The sequence below is a fragment of the Grus americana genome, chromosome 6 (genome assembly GCF_028858705.1).
Source record: "Grus americana isolate bGruAme1 chromosome 6, bGruAme1.mat, whole genome shotgun sequence".
Classification (NCBI taxonomy): Eukaryota; Metazoa; Chordata; class Aves; order Gruiformes; family Gruidae; genus Grus; species Grus americana.
Window position 1 is genome coordinate 11062583 of NC_072857.1, and position 22790 is coordinate 11085372.

Genomic DNA, 22790 nt, shown 5'->3' on the forward strand with positions numbered 1-22790 from the left:
CTTTTTTTTTTCCACTTGAAATGGAAGATCATAATTCCCTGTTTCGTGTAAAGGATTTGCCCTCGTGATTCCCGTTTCAGCGGAAGGAATGTTGGCGTTGCCCTGCCGAGCCCCAAGCTGTTGGCTGTGACTGGACTCTGAGCTGGAGGAGCTGAGCTACCTTCACCGCTGTTCAGCAGGGATCAGTGATGCTGCTGGTACCCCAGCTAGCTGTAAGACTGAGATTTTTTTACATTATATTTATAATTACAAGTAATACATTCATATATATATATATTACTCTGATAAATGTGAAACATAACAACATTCCTCTAAAATGCAGAGTGGAGACGATTTTATAATTAGGTTTTTGGGGTTTGTTTTGTTTTGTTTTTTCCTGCCTAAGCAATAGGTCAGTGAATATATAGAGATTAAAAAGAACCACTTGCCTTCCTCTTTGCTATTTTGGAAAATCAGATAAAGCAAAGCAAAAGTAGGTTACTCTTCTTTTTTGTTTGCCTTGTCTCAAAATAGGAGTCTCTCAAAAGGGTATTAAAGCTTATAAAATGTGCCCCTGTTCATTTCATAGATGGCTTTAACTCTGAAAAACATCAGGTATGTAAAGTTACCCAAGTACAGCTATAAGGTTTAAAAACTTTTCTGTTTCTAAAATCAATGCCACTGGTAGCAAAATAAAAAAAAACAACCTGGTATATGAACCAGTTTGTGTTTAAAATTCAGAAGTGGAGAGAGAGATCTCTCTTCCAGAGCGTAAGATGCGTTGTTTAAGCTGCAGCAGGACCAGGGTGTTTGTCCACAGTCTGGAAAGAGCTGGGGAGCTGCACTGGTGTCAGCCCAGTGGAGTTTCCTGGTGGAGTTAAAATGCAACCCAGTTTCAAATGCAATTTTACAAGATTTCTGTGCGTCTCTAGCGGTCATTTTCATGTGTATATAAAAAAAGTCAAGTATCACAGAGGGTTTTTACTGTTACTTGTTACGTCCTCAAAATAACAGCATTGCAGAAACTGCAAGCTGGGTCACGCACACCCCTCCTTGTCAACCTCCGGTTCCCCCCTCTCAGCTAGTGCCAATTAATGACTGTGACTTGCTGAGAAATCCTGATGCTGACATAAATGTATGTGGTTATTCCAAATTTTTTTTTCTGTATCTCAACAGAATATGGTAAGTTAACACAGGTCAGACAACTACTGAGGATTCCTAGTGTCCTGAATCTGAATCAAACCCCAGCCCCCCAAAACCCCTTCTTTCTCCTTCCCCTCGCCTCTCAAACTCTTTGATTTATACATCTGCTGAACGTTCATGTGTGTCTGAGCACAGTAACAACACCTAGTTTTCCAAAGAAGCTTATACTGGGAAACAAAATCAAGGAAGGACTAAATGTCACAAAATACAAAATGTTATTTGTGTTTGAATTACGGAAACCCAACATTTGCCCAGGTGATTGCATCTTATTGCTGCCTGTCCTTTTTTTATTTGTACTATAATTTTTCTGTTTGGATGTGTTCTTCAGTTTTTCTGCATCTTGTGCTGTTTTGTAAGTAATATTAGTCGGCAAAATGTTGAGGTTCATGCGAGCTAGATAGAGCTCTTGTTCTGGAAATTACAAGGGGAACTGTTTTCAAACCACAAGAAAGTAATTTTAGGGAAACGCTCACATTACTAACTCAAATCAAATACTCCTAAATTGTACATTCGTTTCCTGTTCCTTGGGTATAATGTTGAAACTAAAGGCTTTTTTTTTTTTTTTTACCCTCACAATGAGGATACTGAAATACATTCTTTGTTGCTTTTACAGCAAGCATTGTCACACAACCTGTTTCTCTACTTTATTTGCCATGGAGCAGACAGAAGTCCGGGGAAGATGAGGATGCAACCAGGTGAGGAGAGGGGATCTCTAAATGTGCTCTGGGTGGTTCTGCAGGCACGCGATGAAATCCTGGATCGACTGACCCTCATAGCAGATCTTGTAGATGGTTGTAAATAATGGAAACCTAAAAGAAGCACGTAGCAATGAAAATAATTTTAAAAGTTTATATAAACAATTCCATTCCACTTATAATGGGGAAAAAATATTTTCTTATTTGTTACATTAAAAGTGGAAAACTTTTATCTCTCTCTACAACGTAATTTTAACTTGGAGGTGCCTTTACTGGAAAACTCTATAGAGTGATTAAGAGGAGCTAGGGGCAATTCTTGGGGGTGACAGCAGAGAAAAGCTGTTTTGGAGACAAAATTCTTATTTGGTACCTTTAATTTACAAAAAACCTTGAATTGCATATTCTGTTTTTCCTCCTGTGTTCAAAATGCATATATTATTTGTATTCATTACTGATACCTAAAAGACTAAAAAGAATGAAAATGTCTAATGATTTTCTTTTCCTGGCTTAAAGGGTTCTTTCCCTCTTACAAGCTATCTTAGTCATTATGTGGTAAAAAATGAGTCCACTGAATGACTTGGAGCTGAGTGTGTAACTAAGTGCAATTATAGGGATACTTATTAGATCAAGTTTTGATTTAAAGTTCACGTCCTGTCAAAATGAGCTTTTCTCTTCCTTTCTCATTTTTGAAAGATAACGCCACTCGAATGTTCCATATCTATTAATTCTAATAGGTTTTGGGGGTTTTTGTAAGCATTCATTTAGCAGTGTTTGACCTCTCAATATTGCTAATGTATGAGAGGGAATGGGATGGAGGGAAGTTCAGCTTTTCTATTGTGTAAGCTGAGACAAAGGTTTCAAATTATAAATAATCTTACATCATCCCAAACAATTAGAAGTAATTTTTATCTCAGCATCATTTGTGGCACTGAAACATTGATATCAGCACATATTACCTATTCAGTGCATATAAAAATGTTTTTTTAGGAGTATGGTCCTGAGTTTTATACTGAGATAAGCTAGTTAACGTTTGCACTGAGAGCAGTATTGCTGCAAGCTGTGACGGTGATATACTGAGAACAAGAAACCCTTTGACCCACAGACCATGTTTGCAAGCTGACTGTGTGTATGCCCTTCAATCCTGTTTAGGGGGATGGGGATGTCTAGGTAGCTCCTTTGGATTATTTCTTTGTTTCCTATATGTCTGTGGCTTGTTTCTTCTAACGCTGTTTAGCCTTCATCCCATTCTACTGACCATGGCAATGAGGAGTCAGGTGAAGCTGAGCTCTAACGGTGGCCCAAGATGTAGAAAGCAGTTGTTGCAGAAATGAACAAGATAATTAAACATAAGTACCATTAAGGAGGTTATGAATCACTCAGAATTTGTTGTTGATTCAGTTGGTTTTTTTAAATCAAAGCACTTACTTATCAAACAGATTTTTCTGTTTCAGAATCTTGTAGACTTCGGCTGAGGTCTGAGGACCTTGCAGCTTTTGTCCGTTCAGCATCTCATTTTCCAGTTCCTCAATGGACTAGAAGAGAGGAGACTGATTACTTGGATCAGAGGGGATACTGCTGCGATACCAGCAGTTATCGAGAAGGTAAACAGCTAGTGATGCCTTTGTAAAACACAGAAGGACTTCTTGTTGCGTTAGTGTAAAATATTTCAAAATCCTCCTTACTTTTCCTGTGCGAGCAAAGGCTTCCGCTACTTTTCTGTTGCGTCCCCCATAGCAGGTTGTGATTAGATCAGCGACGCCACAGCTTTCCAGAAAAGTGGCTATTGATACTGGTCCCTTGCAGAACATCTTGGCAAAGGCCACCATTTCCATAAGGCCCAAGCGTATAACTGCTGCCTTTGTGTTATCACCAAAATCCAGTCCATCGCAGAACCCAGCTCCCACTGCTACAATGTTCTAAAAACAGTTTAGTGCAAAATAACAGAGGAGGAAAGGAAACGGTCAGGTGAGACGTGCAGTTTATCAGCGTGCACTCAGCTTTAAGAAAGTCCTACACATTTGTCTTCACCCCATTCACAAGAAGGTTCAGTTTCCAATGGCCATGAGTTCACATTATGAAGGTGTACAGCTAATTACTGTTGAACAAAAGTAGCTGGGCTTCTAGAAGATTATTATAAAGTATTCTCTGTTATTCTAGTGGGCAAAAATCAAAGCAACTTGTTTAATGTAGTAATATTGCAGTCACGTAGTGTGTATGCAATTAATGTTTTGTTTTTCTGGTAGTTCCAAGTTGGGACTCACTGACCTTTCTGTTTTAACTATTTAAAATATCCCACATGGAGTCATGCCTTTCTAGGTTTTCTCTGTGGGCTTCTAATTTAATAATCTAATTTAATAATAAAACAAATCTCTTGGGATCCTAAACATCTTCACAACTCCTCACCATTGTCCTGCACACCTCTCTTCCCACCTCCCCTAAAGTCCCTAAGTATGTGTAGCTCCCTGTATATAAGCAATATGTCACCTAGTACTGCAGCTGAAGTGTTTGCTCCAGACATGTATGCACCCCAGTGCAGATGTTTGGGGGTTTTCTTTAGCAAAGGCAATGCCAAAGCAATGATTTCAAGAAGAGCAAAGACTGCCCACAAAGCAGAAACAACCTCTCTCCCCTCTGTGCCTGTCCCCAGTTCCAGTCTGCGGCCAAAAGCAAAATCTGGGGGGTATTTGGTTTTGCATGTAAAGAAACTCTTTTTTTTTTTTTTGTATGTAAGGTTAAACAGGACCAATTCTTTCCTAGCCAGTAATCCTCCCTCGTCCAAGGACAGGTGAATTAGTGAAGTACTAATGATTAAATGTATAAAAAAGTACAATGGATCACAGGCTGGAGTCACTTCCAGGACAAGTAACAAACTCCAAATCTCACTGAAGTGCCCCCTCATTGGAAACTTGGTGATTTTGGTATTGCTCTGATCCAGCCTGGGATCTCGATGTGGGCATTGCTGAACACCATACAGACATGCTGCCAACACAGAGCATGGCTTCTGATGCACACTTTCTAGCAGGTTACTACTTGAACTATGAAAATAAGTTATTAGTGGGAGCTACTGTATGTAGTAAGAGTCTTTGTTCCGTTTGCCTACAATACACAGACAAGAAAATACCGCGGACTAAAGTCTGACCTCAGAGGCAGAGGTGCCTCTGGTTAAATAAAGATAAAAATACAAATATTTTCAACTGCTTTGCCAGCACTTACATTTTTAAATAAATTTTCCCGTTTTAACAGATTGGAAAATGAACATCTTGTCTGTGCTCACTCATACGGTGGCAGGACTCATGTGAGACCCTGTGGCTTACAGAAGACCCAGGTGAGGGTAGAATTTGGCCCTAATAAAAACATTTTAGTTTGAAATCACTCACTTTTAAGGCTCCACAAATCTCCACTGTATCAGAGTCAAGCACCACGGTAATCCTGAAATTGGGAGTCTGCATTAATTCTTTAAAGATCTCCCCTTGTTTTTCATCTTTGCACCCTGTGGGAAGGAAGGAAGGAAGTTAAAGCATTTTCATAGTGTTTCAGAGTAGGCACAATTAACTGAAACCTGAAATAAGGTCCTAGGGACTACTTTACTGTGACCCCAAAACCTGACTTGGTGGTGCTAAAAAAGAGATGGTGTAGTATCAGTTCCTGCTGCTGGAAGCCAGTGTTAAATGTGTGCGAGTCCCAGGGCATTAAGCATTGCTTAATATCTCTTTAAAGAGCTTAAAAGTAGATAGACCCTAACACGTCTTTCTGCCTGAGAAAGCTTGTGTAACCACAAACCTTGCTAAAGATAATAATCACAAATCGCTTTGTACAGCACAATGGTATAATTGCCGCTTTGAAAATGTAAAGCGGTGTAATTGCTAAGTATTATTATGGGGTGCAAATGATTAATGTCCAATTAATTCCCAATTACAGGAAGGTCCACAGATGATGAAGTTGAACGTTGGCACTTGCTGGAACATTTTTGTTACCAGTTCTACTGAGGTGATGTATCATGTCATTACAGCGCTAGCCCTAGGTATTGGGAGGAGGGTAGAGAGCCCTCAGTGATAAAGGGGCTGAGGTTTGCCTTTATCCAGAGAGCCCCTGCCCAGCTGCGCAGAGACTTTTGAATGGAGTTTCACTTAATTTTTATACGAGGTGGCTTGGTTTCCTTCAGGGAGAGCTCAGCAGTGTGTTTTAACTAGCCTGAGGCACCGTGCTCTGGTACCTCTGGGATTTCTGCCCCATCTCACAAGAAACTTTGGGTTTGCTTCTCGCTCTTAACAATAATTGATGTTGGGGGATACCCAGTCTCTTTGAGGTGGCTGTTTCTGGGCTGTGTGGCTTTCCATGAGGACAAAAGCAAGCGACAAAGCTCTTTGCAGTGCCATCATCACGGCATGGCTTCAAACTGGGCCAGCAGAAGTTAAATTCCCCCCCAAGAAAATCAATATTGCTCAACTCTCCTCATGGTGTCTAGTCCTATTTGTGCCTAGTTGCTCTGCCAGCAAGAAATGCCCAGCTGGTGCGGTGTTCACTGTTACTGTAACATTTGTAAGGAACAGTATTGCAACAACAATTTTTTTTTTCCTTCCCTAGCTATGGAAGGATGTAACTTTAATTTCTGCTGACTTAAAAAATCAATGGGTTTTAAAAAACTACTGGATGAACTTTCCAAGTCAAGTCAGACCCAGTTCTAGGAGGATCTGAGGCTGCATCTTGGCAAGCAGGCTGAGTGAGAGGGAGGAACAGAGTGTTACTGGGGGTTTTTTGTTGTTGTTTGGGTTTGGTTTCTTGTTTTTGCAACAAAGAAATTTGAAGATGGAGAAATACACCTCAGGGAGCATGAGCACATACAAGCTTCTGATTACACTTCTCTATCTAGACTGTATAGTGTATCAACTGTACTCAGTGTTGAGGTTTACAGACATAAAAGGTGGCTCTTGCCAGCTCCTACAGAAACAGGATTAAGCTGTAATTTTTTTAATGGTTTCAATTATCCTTCAGCACTGAAACCCACTATCAGTTTGGATCCAATCCTGCCAGCACCAAATTCACTGGAAATCATGCTGCCTCCTTGACTGAGCTCAGCGAGCACTGCACCACTCGGGAACCACCTGGGACCCGTCACAGCCCCTGCTGCCTCCAGAGGTTGTCTTTTTGCCCAGCCACAGGTGAAGTTAAACCACAGCGAGCGGCTCTATTTGCTCTTTGCAATAGTTACCAATGGTGGTTTCACAGAACTTCTCATCAGCCACTTCTTTGGCGATGTTGGCCCCCATAAGCACACTGATTTCTATATTCAGTTTCTCTCGAATGAGGTCAGATATGAGCTTCAGGCCGTCAGGACCCTCATCGATCCCCTGAATAAAAGATGATAGTCAAAACCAAGTCATTGGAATAGGAAAGACAGCAGCAGAGCACTGGTAAAGCAGAAACAGTCCTATTGCCTGCAGCTCTCTGGTTTTAATTGGAAGGATTTGGGTCTTATATTCACTAGCATTAGCCATTAATAAATATGCACTGGGTTTGTACTTTGGTAACTGCAAATTTAAGGCAAATTCAGGGAGAAGGTAGCGACAGTCAAGGTAACCCTGCAAGAGGCCTCACACCCAGAGCTGCTGTCCTGAGGCTTTCTTTGATGCTGTACTTTTCCTTCGTGTTAAAATCCTCTAGTACAGAACCAGACTGTTAAATTAAGCCTATAAGCAGTGGCTTTTTTGCAAGATCTAAGTATTAATCTGAGTGCTTCATTGGTATTAAGGAGTATACTGAACTGTCTCAGGGTTTTTTTAAGCTACAGAAAGAAGTAAATTTGCAGGAATTTCCTTCCTCTCTGCTGTATACTGCTGCGTGTGAGATAATTTCTATATAGGGAAAAAAAGGGGAAGAGCTGGTATTGCAGTCTGAAAACTTTAATTACATTTCTTTCATTACAATTTTAAATTGGATGTTTCCTGTAATGCAAGCAATAGAAGAAGCAGTAGACTATATTCTTATGCCTTGCTGTTGGCTTTAAGTTTAAGATTCTCTTAAAATATTAATTCCTCTTAAGATTTATCATAATCTGGTACCTCTAACCTTAAAAAGAGATTCCTCAATTCATGCTGGATTGAAATTACTTCAGTTCTGCAAAATTATTAGTGTTATTGTGCCGCTTTAATGCTGCCAAGGACAGCTTTAGTATGTACTTGGAAGAGGCACTTTGACCCAGCCCTTGTTCCAGTTAAGAGTTAATTGAGGCTGTAGTCTGATGAGTATTTTCTGGCAGCAGCACCAGCTTACGCAGCCCTCCCTCTGCCCGTTTTCACTTCTGGGCTGGTCCGAGTGGGAACTGATCCAGGCTAAAGATGGTTGGCAAAGATGGTTATTCTTTGCCCGGCTGGGTTGCCCCATCCTTTTCGCTCCGTGGCCACACGAGCAGCAGAAGGCTGGCTAAGTTTTAACTCTTGCAGAAAGAAATGCTCATGTTTATGCAGAGCACGCAGCTGAGGACTGGAGCTCCTACCCTTAAGTTAAAGCTAGCTATTTACTCCATACAGATCGAGTCTTGTGGAGATGACAACTTACCTTGATCAGGGAAATCCCAAATGTCCCGGGTTTTATCTGGCTTGCGATCTGCTCGCAGATTCGTCCAACAAATTGATGTGGCAGAACAAACACTAAAATGTCTGCCCCGTTTGCTGCTTCCACCACATCTGGTACAGCCACCTGGGAGAAGAATGATAACCGGAATGAGCCCCCTCATGCCAGGTAGGAATCCTCACACCTTGCAAGATACCAAAGTGCTAGCTCTTCATGCAAGCAACGGCAGTTCTGTTCTGAAATATCCAAAGTAGACTAACTATTTTAGGTTTGAATTTTTTATAATTTTGCTTTTAACTCGCCGCCCAGCCCAGCCCATGAGAAACCCCATGGTCCTGCTGGAATGAGTGGTAGCACCAGGGAGCCCGGGAACAAAGCAGGGTGGTGAGACAGAGCTGCTTCTGGCAGTCTTTATTTCCCATAGGTCACCAGCCGAGAGCTACTGAGGAATAGACTGTATCAAAAGGCAGAGATTTTTATCATATTTGGGGTGGGATGGGTTGTTTGGTTTAAATACATAGTAACTTGACCATTAGCTAGAAAAATTTACCCAACATGCTTACTAACTAGCAAGCTGTATCTCCTCCAGATGCTAGTGTTACTCAGAACAACAATTCCAGCCAGGCTGCACACGCAGCGGCAGGTGACTTTGAGCCTGCTACCACAAGCAGTTTACACACAGATCAAACATCGCCCTTGGAGCATACTGCCTTAGAGAAAGCGGGATTCCTGGTGGGAGACCAGAACTGCTGCCAGCAAGGCTGCTTCTCTGGGAAAACTGCAAAGTGGGAGCGGGGCAGAGGCTGGCAGCGCTGTACAGGCAGTGCTCCTGTCTCTCCAAAATGTTGCAGAGCAACGCAAGGAAAAAGTTAGGTTGGTTTTTGGGTTTTTTTCCTCAGTCGGAGATGAAGGTGTGAGGGTCCCTCCAGGCTTTACTGCAACCAGCTGATTTCTGCTGGTAAAGCCTCAGACTTTGCTATAGACAGGATGAGACTGATCTCAAGTGATGACAAGCCTGTTGATCTGCTAGAGGGTTGTAAAAACAACAGTCACATGTCAGTTGTAACCCAGGAGAACTGTGTGCCAAGTTCAAACCACGGGAGTGCAAATATGCAATTGCAGCACTAAATGGAGTACTAAATATAACCACTCTCCAAGCAAGGAGACCCACCACGTGCAGCGTCTTAACTTCCTTTTACAACTGCAACCATTGCAGAAATGCGGTGGTACTTTCTTTAATTCACAAACCAGTGGCATTTGGCAAAATCTCAAACAGTCCAAAACCGTCACCTTGCTTGCTTCAGTAGCAGTAAATTATCTAAGCTGATTAATTTAAGTAGAGATGCATAACTTGGTATTTTAAATGTTCATGAAAATTAAATACCTTATATTTTTGGTGGAATTTACAGCATTATTAATTATAGCAGTGTGTTGCTATCCTGAAATCACCCATGAGCCGAGAGCTCATTATTCGTCTCCTTGTAAGCTACAGCTGTTAGCTGTGCTGTTGATTTTCTTTTTTAGAAAAAGGGAGAGCAGTAGCTTTCTCTCTTTTTCCCAGATGATGTTGTGGGTTTGAAATATCTCAGCTCTGTGTAGAGAGATTTCTGCCTGCCATTTCTAGAGTTATGCTGATTCCTGCCAGAGAGGAGGATGCTGCATTACCAGCACCCGACACAGTTGGGTGTTTGAAGTTGCGTGTGACATAGAAGACAAACAGAAGTAACAGAAGTGAGTTATATTCCAGTGAGTTATCTGTCAATGTTGGAGTGAGTTAGGTGGAAAACCAGAAGGAAGCAGTGAATTATTTCCTCATTTTAATTTTGCCAGATGTTGTCTCCCTCATAAAAAATAAAAATATTTCAGTGATTTCTTTTTTTATTTTTTTTTTAAACTTACCACATTTTTGGGTATCTTGTATCCAGGCAGATATTTAACATTTTCATGTTCCTGGTTGATTATTTCTGAGAGTTTCCTTCCATTGATGATCTCTTCAAATACCCACATCTTGACAGTAGGATCAAATCTGTTGGACTTCTGGACATTTTTGCCAATGATTCTTGCTATGGCTGATCCCCTTTAAAAAGACAAAAATCGAGATCATAAATAGGAAATAAATAGTTTTATTGTGAATTGGAAACACAAACTACTTTAAACATAACTGAAAAAAGGCCTGTGCTATAAAGCTGTTCAAGTGTGCTTGCTACGTTTCTTAGAAAGCTTTATCCACTACCATCCACCAAACCCCCCTCGGTTTAAAAACACAGAAAGCAGAACCAGAAAAAACATAACTGTAATAAGGGATCTGAAGTCATATCAAAGATTATAAAGTGGGAGTGTGATGAGCCATCAACAGTACTAAAAATACAGTATCGGGGATTAAAATTTCTCTTGCTCCTTGGATAATTCTTTTTTTCTGAAGACCAGCAAATGTAAAATAATCCAGGCAGTAAAGCAGAGCTGAATGATCTTGCTGTGACGGATTTTGCGCATCTCATCTAAAATGGATGCATCCCACTTTCCCACCAATAACCAAACAGTTGCAATAAGGATTTTATGTACGAGCTAAATCCTCAGAAATTGTTCTTTTCTTTAAAAAAAAAACTTCAACCTGATGTTTTCTCTTTATTTATTGTTCTAATTATCACTATAACAGGGTTTGTAATAGTTACAGCCTGAGGATATTTTAACCATCCAGTTTACTCTTCTTCAGTCATGCTGAGCATTTTTTCTCAGTTCAGACAATAATTTTATTTCCCCATCACCACTGCAGCCTTGCAAACATTCACTTATTTTTCTTGGCAAGAGAGAATTAAAAACCTTGTAGAAAATATTGGAAGCATTGCTTAATGCTCTTTAAATTACATGAGGAGGAGGGGTGATTATTTTTGCTCCTCTGCTCTCTCTTTCCATTTTAATGCTACTTCAATCTTCCAAGTACTGGCCATTTTGCTAAGACAACTGAAAGAGGAGCTTCAGTTGCAGCACTCTTATCCTCTGACCCACTTGTAGCACACCTGCAATGAAGAGCGTGAGCAGGATTCAGCCGTGGTCTGTTTTCTGGAGCTGATAAAGGTCTCGAGTACATCCGAGACGAAGTCCAGGTAGGTCTGTGTTGTCAGTAGTTCAAAGGGAAACCACATTGTAACTGGCTCCCCTTGGCTCAATCACATTTTTAATGTAACAGGTTTGCACAAGGCTGAATTGCTCAATAAGTAATAAAAGAGTAAGGGCTTCATCTTAATCTTTAACGATAAAGAAATCCTACTGAGATCAGGTTTGACTTTGCTCAGCGCTGACTATATGCTATAACCTGAACTGCTGTAATGCTTTTGGGGTGGGTTTGGTTTTTTTTTTTTGTTTAGGTTGGGGTTTTTGAGGTTTGTTTTTGTTTCTTTTTTAAAGGGATGATTGAGTTTGGGCCTTTAAAATATTTAGGGAAATGTTTTAGGGGTGAACCTTTACCGTAAGAGTTCTACTTTTTTGAAAGAAAGGCATAGTCCTGTGATGTGTTCATATGATCTTTAAAATTACTTATATTCTGGTTCTCTTACCCTGCTGTCAACGGAGAGCACAATCAAGGCCTGAGCTGAGAATGAATTGTGGCTCAACACAAGAAATGTGTATTAAGAAGAAAAGTTATTTTTATGGATAAACCTGAGACCTAAATTCATTGTCCAGGTTACGCTGGAGACTCCGATCAGAGGCTACAGCCTCTGTTTTACTTCGTCCATTTGAAATTCAGTCTCCGCTGATCAGCCTTGGGAAGAAGAGGAATTGCTTTGTCTGTGAAGGCAGAGTTCGGCAGACTACACAGGCTTGGCAGAAGAGGGCTGCTCATGCAAACAAAACCGAGGACGCTCATGTATAAAGACTTTGCTACGGTTTTACTTTCTCTGAAATTCAATTTAGTGAAGAATAATAGAAGAGATCTACTCTTTTTAGATAATTTTTAAAAGTAAGTGAAAACTGCCAATCAGGGTTTTTTTCCCCCAATTATGTTAATTCATGTTGGAAGTGATTGCTAAGAAAAAGAAAGCTTTTATCTGGAGTTTTCCTATCAGTACAATGAGAAAGCTTTGATGTAGAATAACTCCAATAAGACCCATTATTTACATATGTGAATATGAAAGTGTTTGTGGCATACATCAGATCTGGTGGAAAAAATAGAGCTTAACAGACCCCAGCTAGTCCCTTCCCTATACAAAGGGCAGTCAAATATACTTATGTTGCTCCTAATAGTTTTCCTGAGGAGGTCCTAAAGACCTCAGCAGTGACAGGTCTCTTCCCTTCCCCAGCCAGCCCATCCCAGGACTTTCCTATCCTTAGTATTAGAAAGATCATCCTCACATTTAACCTAAGTCTTTATTACTGCAGTTTAACCCCATTTCTATTCTAGAAGGGTGGAATATTGTTTTTCTCCTTTAGATGCTTGAAGATAGAATCATAGAATCGTTTAGGTTGGAAAAGACCTTTCAGATCATTACTGTCAGTCCTACTGTCAACCTAGCACTGCCAAGTCCAACCACTAAACCCTGTCCCTAAGCACCACGTCTACAGGTCACCCTTCAGGGGTGGTGACTCCACCACTTCCCTGGGCAGCCTGTTCCAGTGCTTGACAACCCTTTCGGTGAAGAAATTGTTCCTAGTATCTAATCTAAACCTCCCCTGATGCAACTTGAGGCCGTTTCCTCTTGTCCTATCAGTTATCACATGGGAGAAGAGACCAACACCCACCTCACCACAACCTCCTTTCAGGCAGTTGTTGAGAGCGATAAGGGCTCCCCTCAGCCTCCTCTTCTCCAGACTAAACAACCCCAGTTCCCTCAGCTGCTCCTCATCAGACTTGTGCTCCAGACCCTTCACCAGCTTCGTTGCCCTTCTCTGGACACGCTGCAGCAACTCAATGTCCTTCTTGTAGTGAGGGGCCCAAAACCGAACACAGTACTTGAGGTGTGGCCTCACCAGTGCTGAGGACAAGGGCACAATCACTGTCCTAGTCCTGCTGGCCACACTATGTCTGATACAAGCCAGGATGCTGTTGGCCGCCTTGGCCACCTGGGCACACTACTGGCTTATATTCAGCAGGCTATCAACTGATAGCCCCAGGTCCTTTTGCACTGGGCATCTTTCCAGCCACTCTGCCCCAAGCCTGTAGCGTTGCCTGGGGTTGTTGTGACCCAAGCGCAGGACCCGGCACTGAGCCTTGTTGAACCTCATACTGTTGGCCTCGGCCCATCGATCCAGCCTGTCCACATCCCTCTGTAGAGCCTTCCTACCCTTGAGCAGATCAACACTCCTGCCCAACTTGGTATTGTCTGCCAACTTACTGAGGGTGCACTCAATCCCTTCGTCCAGATCATTAATAAAGACATTAAAGAGAACTGGCCCCAGCCAGTGAGCCCTGGGGAACACTGCTTGTGACCGGCTGCCAACTGGATTTAACTCCATTCACCACAAATCTTTGGGCATGGCCATCCAGCCACTTTTTTACCCTGCAAAGAGTACATCTGTCCAAGCCATGAGCAGGCAGTTTCTGAAGGAGAATGCTATGGGAAATGGTGTCAAAGGCTTTACTAAAGTCCAAGTAGACAACATTCACAGCCTGTCCCTCATCCACTAAGTGGATCACCTTGTCATAGAATGAGATCAGGTTAGTCAAGCAGGTCTTGCCTTTCATAAACCCATGGTGACTGGGCCTGATCACCTGGTTGTTCTGTGCGTGCCACATGATGGCACTCAAGATGATCTGCTCCGTAACCTTCCCCAGCACTGAGGTCAGGCTGACAGGCCTGTAGTTCCCCAGATCCTCCTTCCACCCTTCTTGTAGATGGGCATCACATTTGCTAACTTTCATTCAACTGGAACCTCCCCGGTTAGCCAGGACAGCTGATACATGATGGAAAGTGGCTTGGGGAGCACTTCCACCAGCTCCCTCAGTACCCTTGGTTAGATCCCATTGGCCCCATAGACTTGGGTGCGTCCAAGCGGCGTAGCAGATTGTTAACCATTTCCCCTCGGATTACGGGGGCTTCAATCTGCTCCCTGTCCCTGTCTTCGAGCTCAGGGGGCTGGGTACGCAGAGCACAACTGGTCTTGCTATTAAAGACTGAGGCAAAGGTGATCATGTCTTCTTCTAGTCTCTTTCTTAGCCAACCACCCCAAGTTTTTAAATTATAGTATTGGTCAGGTTGGAAGGGACTGTGAGAGGTCTCCAAAGCAGGAAGAACATTGAGTTCAGATGGGTTGCTCAGGCCTTTGTTCAGTTGAGTCTTGAAAAACCCTCCAAGGACCACGTCCTCTTTGGGCAACCTGCCCCGATGCTTTATTATTCTCATAGGATTGTGGGGGGTTTTTTCCCTCCTGTCTTTATATTTTGAGTCAGAACACGCTATGGTTCAATTTATGACCACTGGCTCTTGTTTTCCTTCCGTGCACCTCCATAAAAAGCCTGGCCATCTGTCCATGCTGAAGACGAGAACCTACTTCAGCTTGGATCTTCGCTGAGGACTTTGGAGTCCAAATGAATCTAAGAAGATTGGAAGAGCTTTTGGATTCTGAACGGTCAGGTAGTGAATTAAACCTCTATTTTTAAAAACAGATAACTGAACCATGATTAACGTAAACACAAACCCTCCTGCACCTGGCTGGCAACCACAAAATGTGGAGCAGCACTTGCTTCGCTTAACCACATCACTCATGAGCCTCCTGGCAGTGTTGACTTAGTGAGTCCCTGTGACCTGCTGAACTTCTACAGCTGACACAAGCTATTGCAACATGCTGTGTCACATGTCAACTGTGTTTCTGAGCTGCAGTCTGAACTGTCACCCAAATACTCAGGAGGAACATAAGAAAAAAATGTTTGGCAAAGATAGACATTATATTTCTATGTTATGCTAAGACAACCTGTCCTGCCTCAGAGCCTAGGAATAGATGTGATCTAAACATCAGAGCACAATGTTTATCTCTTCCCCAAATATTTTACAGTCTATGTATATGGTGGGAAGCAAGAGATGGGCCCAGGCAGACAGGTGGTATGAATAAGTAGATAGTATTGAATGAGCTGGGGTCTCTGTATCTCCATAGCATAACTCCTTCTAAGTTTGTAGGTACACATTGTGAAAAAAGAAAAGTCCTTAAAGTACAGATCTGAAGGAAGACAGCTAAGTGGCTTTGGAGAATGCCTTATGGCAAGGGGACAACCTGAGAAAGGCAGGAGATGCTTGCTTGAGGATGCAGCAAGAGAATGATGAAGGCTGTCACCATGGGCTGACCAAAGGTAAAAGCTGACTGCCAGATGTGCAGCCATGGCTGTTCAGAGGCTTGGAAGTGACAACGAGCTGTCCGCACAGGCTTGGATACCTGTGGTTAAGGTGAGGGAGAAGAGGGTGGCAAGGGAGGGACGCGAGCCCTGGAATGACATGGTGAAAGTGGCAGTTGGGGAAATGCTGGTGCAGAAATGACGGAGCAGGACTGTGTCTGTCAGGGCCAGAGAAAGGCAGATGCATGGTGATGAGTTCCCAGAGAAGACTTAGCTGTGCAGTTACATGCGAAAGGCTGTATCTGAGAGATGTCATGCCCAAGGAGCCCGTGATCTGGAAAGAGCACACGTGTGGGGGCTCAGAAAGCAGCAGACTGGTTTTGCAAGGCAAGAAGGCAAAGAGCCATGCTTTAACTATGCGTGTTGTCAGCAGCTCACAAGCAACCACTCCCTCACCTATTGATTTTTTTTGGCATTTGCTTCCACTTAGCTGTCAGATATTTTAAAAATCTTAAGGAGTTTGCCCTCCTTGTACAAAAACAACCCACAGAACTACCTGGAGGCTGGGTTTGCTAATCCCAAATGCATGCACGTACTTCTTGTTCTGTTTGTGCTCAGCTTACATAAACGGTAGGAAAAGTAAGATGTGAAGTCCAGTTTACTGACTTCAGTGGGGTCTGGAGCTCTGGAGAGCCGTGCTTTTGTCCAGGCTAGAAGGGACTGAGCAGTAGCAGATATATTCTTATGAATGGGGATAAGGATAAACGAGGGACTTGACCGCAATGCTTGTAGAAGGTTGCATCTGCACCAAGATGCAAGCCGACATGCTGAGGAGGCTGGAAGTGAAAGGTGCCAATAAATCATGGCTTTAAATGAAGCCTGCGCCCCAGTTCCTTCAAAGGAATACAAAGGGCACCACAGCTCTCCTCACTATTCAAAGCTTACATTTGAGCTGCCGGGGCCCTGCCACAGGCACACAGAGGCACAGCTCTGGTGCTCTCCGGAATCTCGCTGTCCTGTCACCAGGCTTTACATGGTTCGTACACCCCAGCGATGAGGAGCCTCGTGTCTTTCCAGCGCTCGCTGGCTGGCGCATCTCTCAGGGACGACGGTCCCTGCCCAAGGAGTGCACCAGGCTGAGGCAGGAGCAGATCGGGACCGCGGCCGCGGGTTCAGGACCATGGAGACCCTGGGCCGCCCGCCGGACCTGTTGCGAAGACCCCGGCAGCGGCGCGGGGGAGCCGACCCGGGGCACGGCACAGCACGGCACGGCACAGCACGGCAGTACCGGTGTGCCGCCCGCGGCGGGGGGGGAGGGGAAGGAGGAACAGGAAAAGGGGAGGAAAAAAGGAAAGAAATGGGAAAAAAGGGAAAGGAGGAGGGCAGAGGGGATGAGGGAGGATGGAGGGGGGCCCCCCGCGCTGCGGCACTCACCAGTTCCCCGAACCGACGATGCAGACGCGGAGCGGCGACATGCTGCGGGCTGCCCTCCCGCCCGGCGCTGCTGCCGGCGGCTCGGCTCGGCGCGGTTCTGCTCGGCGCGGCCCGGCCTGGCCCGGCCCGCCTGCCAGCACCGCCCCTCCCGGCCCGGCCCGGCCCCCGGCGCCTGCGGGAGAAACGGGCGTGAGCGGGCGGCGGCCCCGGCGGCAGTGCCAGCCCCCCCGGCTCCGCCTGCAGCACCGGCGGCTTTTCTGCCCGGGTCGGTCCTTGCCTCGAGGGGCTGCCCTACGAGGGTCGACTGAAGGCGGGGAGGATTCAGTGCCCCGGAGGGGGGAATGGGGAAAATGATGCCTTCTCCGAAATTCACGGGGATGAGGACCTGCGTGGGGAAGGTTGGGGGGGCCGGCACTTCTTGTGGTGTGGGATCTTCCTGCCCATCGGGAGCCCCGAGGGTTTCTGCAGGGTGGGTAAGGTGGTGAGGTATGGGAGGGATACAGGCTGGGCCCTTGGGGCAGTGAGAAACGTCTCGAGGTCCCGCCTGTCCTGCCAGACAGACACATAACGGCTTAAATTCTCCGACAGATGAGGAGCACACCAGAGGAAGGTTATGAGTGCATCTGCAGAGCCAAATTCAGCTGATAAATCAATCATGGACTATATCACAGTTCTTAATATGGGACATCACATAAAAGTTATCTGCAAGGAAGGATGAAATGGAGTGTTGTTCCTTTACCCCTACGTGGGCTAACCATGCATAATGCCCTACAAATGCCCACATTTTACCTCTCAACCCTCCACTACACCCTCTCTCCTCTGCAAAGCAGCCTTCTCTCTCAGTTTTAAGCCAAAGAGCTGCATTTGCTACCTTCCCTGCACTTGCACTCTTGCTTCCCCTCGTCCTGCCGTGCCCAGGCTCCCTTCCCTGCGGGGGGCTGTAGGCTCAGTGGTGACCGCATCTGCTGCCCTCGCACTGGGGCACGGCTTGGTGGGTTTCTGGCTCTGTGTGATGAGGAGGCCTGACCCTGTGATTCACACAGGGAGGCTGGCTGCCAGAGTTTCAGAAGCCCGTGGGTGTTTCTGGAGGTACGCATATGCTCAGCTCGTCTGCTGTCGGCTTTGTCAGCTCAGCTATTTGGTGCTTCCTGACAGCGGTGAGTGTGTTTGGGGACATGACAAACAAACTAGGGCAAAATCCTGCAAAATATCTTGAGAAAATGACCAGGACATGTTTCTGCAAAGTGTAGCTGGGACCCTGGGTGTGTGTGAAGCCTGATGGGGAACTCTGCAAGAAGAGGCGTTTACCCACATGCACAGTTTGAGCACAGCCAAGGCACAAGAGCCTTCCTCCAGTTCCAGGTGCATTTCCTCTGGTCTCCTGCTTGTTCACCATGATTTGCCCTTTCCCTGGCTGTGGAGCTCCTCTGTGCCTCTTAGCTCTGTTCTCCCTTTAACTTATTCCCCTGTGTGAAGAAGATCAGCTGTGGAGGTGAGGAGGAGCCATCTTCTGTCTTGCCCTGTCAGGCCCCAAGACTTCTCTGCTTGTTTCAAGCTCTTCTGTGCTGGTGAGTGCCTAGGCCCTAAGGGCAGGACACACTCACTGAAGCACTGGCTTCTGCAACTAGTGCACACAACAGAAGATGTGCCTAGTCTAGACAGTACATAAGTATTGCAAATTGTAACGGTTTCATCTAAATTAATGTGGAAGCTTTTAATTACAAAGGGGAACTGTATGAGTTCGGTGGCCTGTGGACTGAAGGATTTACACGCCCTCCACATTCAGGTTGCACTGACCATTTGGTCGGTGCACAGAAGCTGGCAGGGGTGAGACTGGCAGGGGATGAGTGGGCAGATGGATGCAGCAGCACTTGTGAAGAGCAGAGGACGCAGCCTGGGACAGTGAGTACACGCATTAGCTTATACATCTGTGACACTAATTGGCCATGGAAGTAGATAACTTGTGCTGCTGATGAACTGTCCTCTGGATTTGTGCAGTCACTGCTCCATGGAGATGGACAGGAGAGCGTTCATGCACAAAGGACTGTTCCAGGCGATCTGCAGGCAGTTCTACACGGCAGGTTTGGATGCCAAGGCTGTCTCAGTGGCAGAGGTGTGTGGGCCACAAAAATGGGTCCTTTGGCAGATTCCAGAGCCATATAGCACACACCAGCGGATGCTGACGACTGTTGTTTTATCAGGCAAGCAGAAGGATCTGTTCTTTCCCACAAAGGCACAATGTTTGTTTTTCACATGAGTGCTACCTCTTAAGTGTGAGTCATTACTACATAACAGACATAAAGGCTCAGTCCGCTTACCAGGGAGGATAAAGACAACCCTCTCAAGGCCGCCCCCACCCAAGCTCACCTGATATTCTGCACCTAATGGGTCATGCAGGTGTCAGCAGCCGGAGAGTACACAGCCAAACAGTTTTCCTCTGTCTGGCAGCTACTGCAAACAAAAAAAACCCCTCATTGTCAGTGCTGCAAAGCCAGGGCAGCCGACGGGCATTTTTTTCTAAGCCAGGTGTGGCTCTTTCTATGGTGGCAATGCGGTCTTTGCACACCCCAAAAAATGTGACTGGGAAATGCCAAACTCCGTAGGCAGCAGTCAGAGGAGGGGCAGGGAGGAGAGGTGGGGCCAGGCGCTCTGTAGAGAGGGACCTGAGGGCAAGGTAAAGGGCAGTACGCTCTGCCCTATGCTATGGATACAGCCATTGCATGCTTTGCTTCCTTGGCCGCTGGTCGGTGATGTTTAGGCACCCATTACTATGGGGTGCGCAGGGTAAACAGGGTGAGTATGGGATAGGGCCAGTCCTCCGATTTCCTTCCCCGGGCGAGGTGGAGCTGGGCCTGGAAGGACACTCTCTGCCCAGTTGCTGCTGCCAGCTCACAGCCTTATCATGCTCCATCTTAAAATTGGTCAGGTTTTTTTGCCCCCTCTTCTCCTACTGAGAAGTCGTCTGAGACTGTTACTCCTCTCACAGTGACAGCCCTTTTCCTCATTTCATACCCAATTCATGCCCATATCCAACTTACGGCTATCTGCTCTAGCACAAGCGTTGTGTATAAACGTGAATGATTCTTCTCCCCTGGTGCTTATTCTTCGTCCCTCTGCCTGCCTTAACCCCCAAATATATTACAAAGAGGAATCGGATTGCCTCATTTTGCCAAGCTCAGCAAGACACGCTCTTTTATCTCCTTTTTCCTATTCCTCTGATTATCCAGATGGCACTTCTCTGTACCTGTTCCAGCATGAATTCAGGTTTGCTGAACGCTGATAACCTGAATGATGCCCTAAAATCTCAGCAGAATTCTACCCGGTGCCTTGTACATATTTACTCATTGTTCCTGGAAATACATGGCTTGCTACATGTAAGACTGCATTTACCTTTTTAATACATCAGGCACATGGCTCTTCCTTTTCTGTTGTTCATAGTGGATAAATTTTAATTTACAGCACAAATGTTATCAATCTCTCAGTGCATGTGCCTGCATTTTATGCTGTTACATTTCATCCCATGTGTGTTACTAGGGCGTAACAATCATCTAATTCTTCCTGTAGGATTTCCTCTCTTATTGAAAATGTCTCTCAACTTTGTTGTTAGCAAATTTCATTATCCCACTCTTCATTCTTTGTGCCAAGCTAACTAATGAAATTATTCGGTAAGACCAATTCCTCCAGTCCCATGATTTTGCTATCAGCCCCATCAGCAGTTTTCACCCCCAATACTAGATTCCTTTGGCATTGTATAGTGCTTATGTTAATCCTCATCTTCTTGAGTGTAACTAATAATTTTCCAGGTAATATCAAATCAAATGCTTTACCAAAGTCCAGGTTGATAAGATTCATTAGTTTTCCTTTGTCCTCAAATGCAATTATCTTATCAAAGAAAGATATTGGGTCAGTCTATGTATAACATCCCTAGCTTGCACTTTAACCCATTTTCTGCTTCCCTCCATGTCTTTTGTTACTCATGGCTAGTATTTTCTCTAAAAAGCCTATAGATTTTGTGCTAAAAAGTCTATAGATTTCAGTGATGGAGATTATTCAGTCTTCAGAAGTGAAGGCTAAAGAGCTTGCATGCAGTAATTTCCACACCCATGCCCTCTAGGCCATTAAGTGTGCTGCCTCTGCCCTCTGGGGTTACATTTTCTTCCTTATGGAAACGGAAGGAACATATTCCTTTAGCTTGTAGGAATCTACCTGGCTGTTACTGTTGGTGATCCTTTCCTTTGTTTTCTTTGCAATCATGCAGCTAAAACCCTTTTGTTCTTGTTTTCCTTCCCTGCGCTGGTCTGATTTGGTTTGATTTTGAGCTGTACTTTAATTTTGGATGTTTGAAGGATAGTTTTCTCTGCATATTACTCCCTGCTCCTTCTGCAGACCATGAAAAACCTGCCACGTCACCTCTGCCCAAACTGCGAGCACCGCACCTGGCCCTCACCTTACACCAGCCAGCCTGGTGGATGGCATTAGCATCAAAATTACTCGCTTTCTACTGGAAAATTTTTGCACATAAGCTTTCCCTGAATTACATTCTAAATGGAGCATTCACATGGTTTTAAATGTATATGTACAAACACTATGTTATTGTATGCTTAATTACTTTTAATTATAGGTAGTAAATAATAACCATTTATACTGAGATAGCACGCAAGATCTCAAAGCAGCTCTACCAGGATGTTAGATACAAATAAATAATGTCAGTTTATGTCCCTAAGAGCTGACAGTCCAAATTACTTACAGCTTTACAGCTTCCACATAGACTTCTTGCAGTCTGGTTTTACTGACTCATGGGATCTAGAAAACAAATCAACAGTGAAGTTTTTACTCCATTAATTTTATTTAGTTGAGTTTCTGCTGCAGGTTCTGATCGGATTATATAGGAGGAAAGTTTTTTCACACTTAAATTAGTTCTCCTAAATGGTACTTAGCAGAAAATGTGACTGGATTTTAGCCCTATAGAAATGTAGGTAATTCCAAGTAATTTAAGGAATTCAAGCAGAACAGACTGAGAGGCCAATTGTAAACCATCTGTACATGTTAGGGCTTTCTGTAATCCAACGGAGAAGGTTTTCAGGAGAAGCAACAGGACTATAGCAGAACTGAAAAATGCATTTGCTGGAAGAAAGTACTGGTAACTTGGAGTTAGTTTTCTACAAAACAGAAGTCAAACCCCAGGCAACAGACCTACAAAGACTTTCCAGAATCCAAATACACCTACTCTGTAGGCAGTACAGGCTGCAATGAGATGGAAGGATGTCATTTGGAAATTACGAAGTGGATGCTGGATTGGTTAGGGAGTGCAGATACAAGTAGGAGACCTGGTAATGAGGAGATTATTCAGTATCAGTATCCTGCAAGCAGAGCTTATATAAAAACATAGCAGTCAAATTTTGAAGGACGGGTTTGTGCACAAAAATTAACGAGTGCTTTGGCTTGGTTTCCAAACCGATCTGGTTACCGTGATACACCTAGAAATGGCATTTGACTGAGATAACAAGCAGCTAAACATGATAATGGGGATCTACAGCAGATGGAGAGATACTCATGTTGCCATAGGAACCATGCAGAAAAAGCGTGTAGGAGTAAAGCATGGCACAAAAAGGCTTCTAGGAGAAGGGACTACTTACTGAAGAACTGAA

The 22790-nt window shown here is 44.3% G+C and overlaps 1 protein-coding gene and 1 long non-coding RNA gene across 2 annotated transcripts; one reads left to right on the plus strand and one right to left on the minus strand.

The window, feature by feature from the left end:
- Positions 1-359: 359 nt before the first annotated feature.
- LOC129208021 (glycerol-3-phosphate dehydrogenase [NAD(+)], cytoplasmic-like) lies at positions 360-17312 on the minus strand. The gene is made up of 8 exons (XM_054830090.1): positions 17143-17312; positions 10347-10524; positions 8433-8573; positions 7087-7225; positions 5255-5367; positions 3560-3793; positions 3303-3409; positions 360-1991 (listed from the first exon to the last, which is right to left on the minus strand). The coding sequence occupies exons 1-8, from the start codon at positions 17181-17183 to the stop codon at positions 1895-1897; spliced, it is 1050 nt and encodes a 349-aa protein (XP_054686065.1). The 5' UTR covers positions 17184-17312; the 3' UTR covers positions 360-1894.
- On the plus strand, positions 3358-7064 carry LOC129208022 (uncharacterized). Its single transcript, XR_008577660.1, has 3 exons — positions 3358-3478; positions 5796-5864; positions 6870-7064. It is a non-coding gene; the product is annotated as an uncharacterized LOC129208022 (long non-coding RNA).
- Positions 17313-22790: the final 5478 nt, after the last annotated feature.

Bases quoted from the DNA above. Each gene is read 5' to 3' on its own strand.
- LOC129208021 (XM_054830090.1), bottom strand. From the start codon at position 17,183: ATGTCGCCGCTCCGCGTCTGCATCGTCGGTTCGGGGAACTG. The intron at 10,525-17,142 runs GTGAGTGCCGCA...GTCTTTTTAAAG, and splicing joins ATCGTCGGTTCGGGGAACTG to GGGATCAGCCATAGCAAGAA. The intron at 3,410-3,559 runs GTAAGGAGGATT...CCTCTCTTCTAG, and splicing joins CCTTTGCTCGCACAGGAAAA to TCCATTGAGGAACTGGAAAA.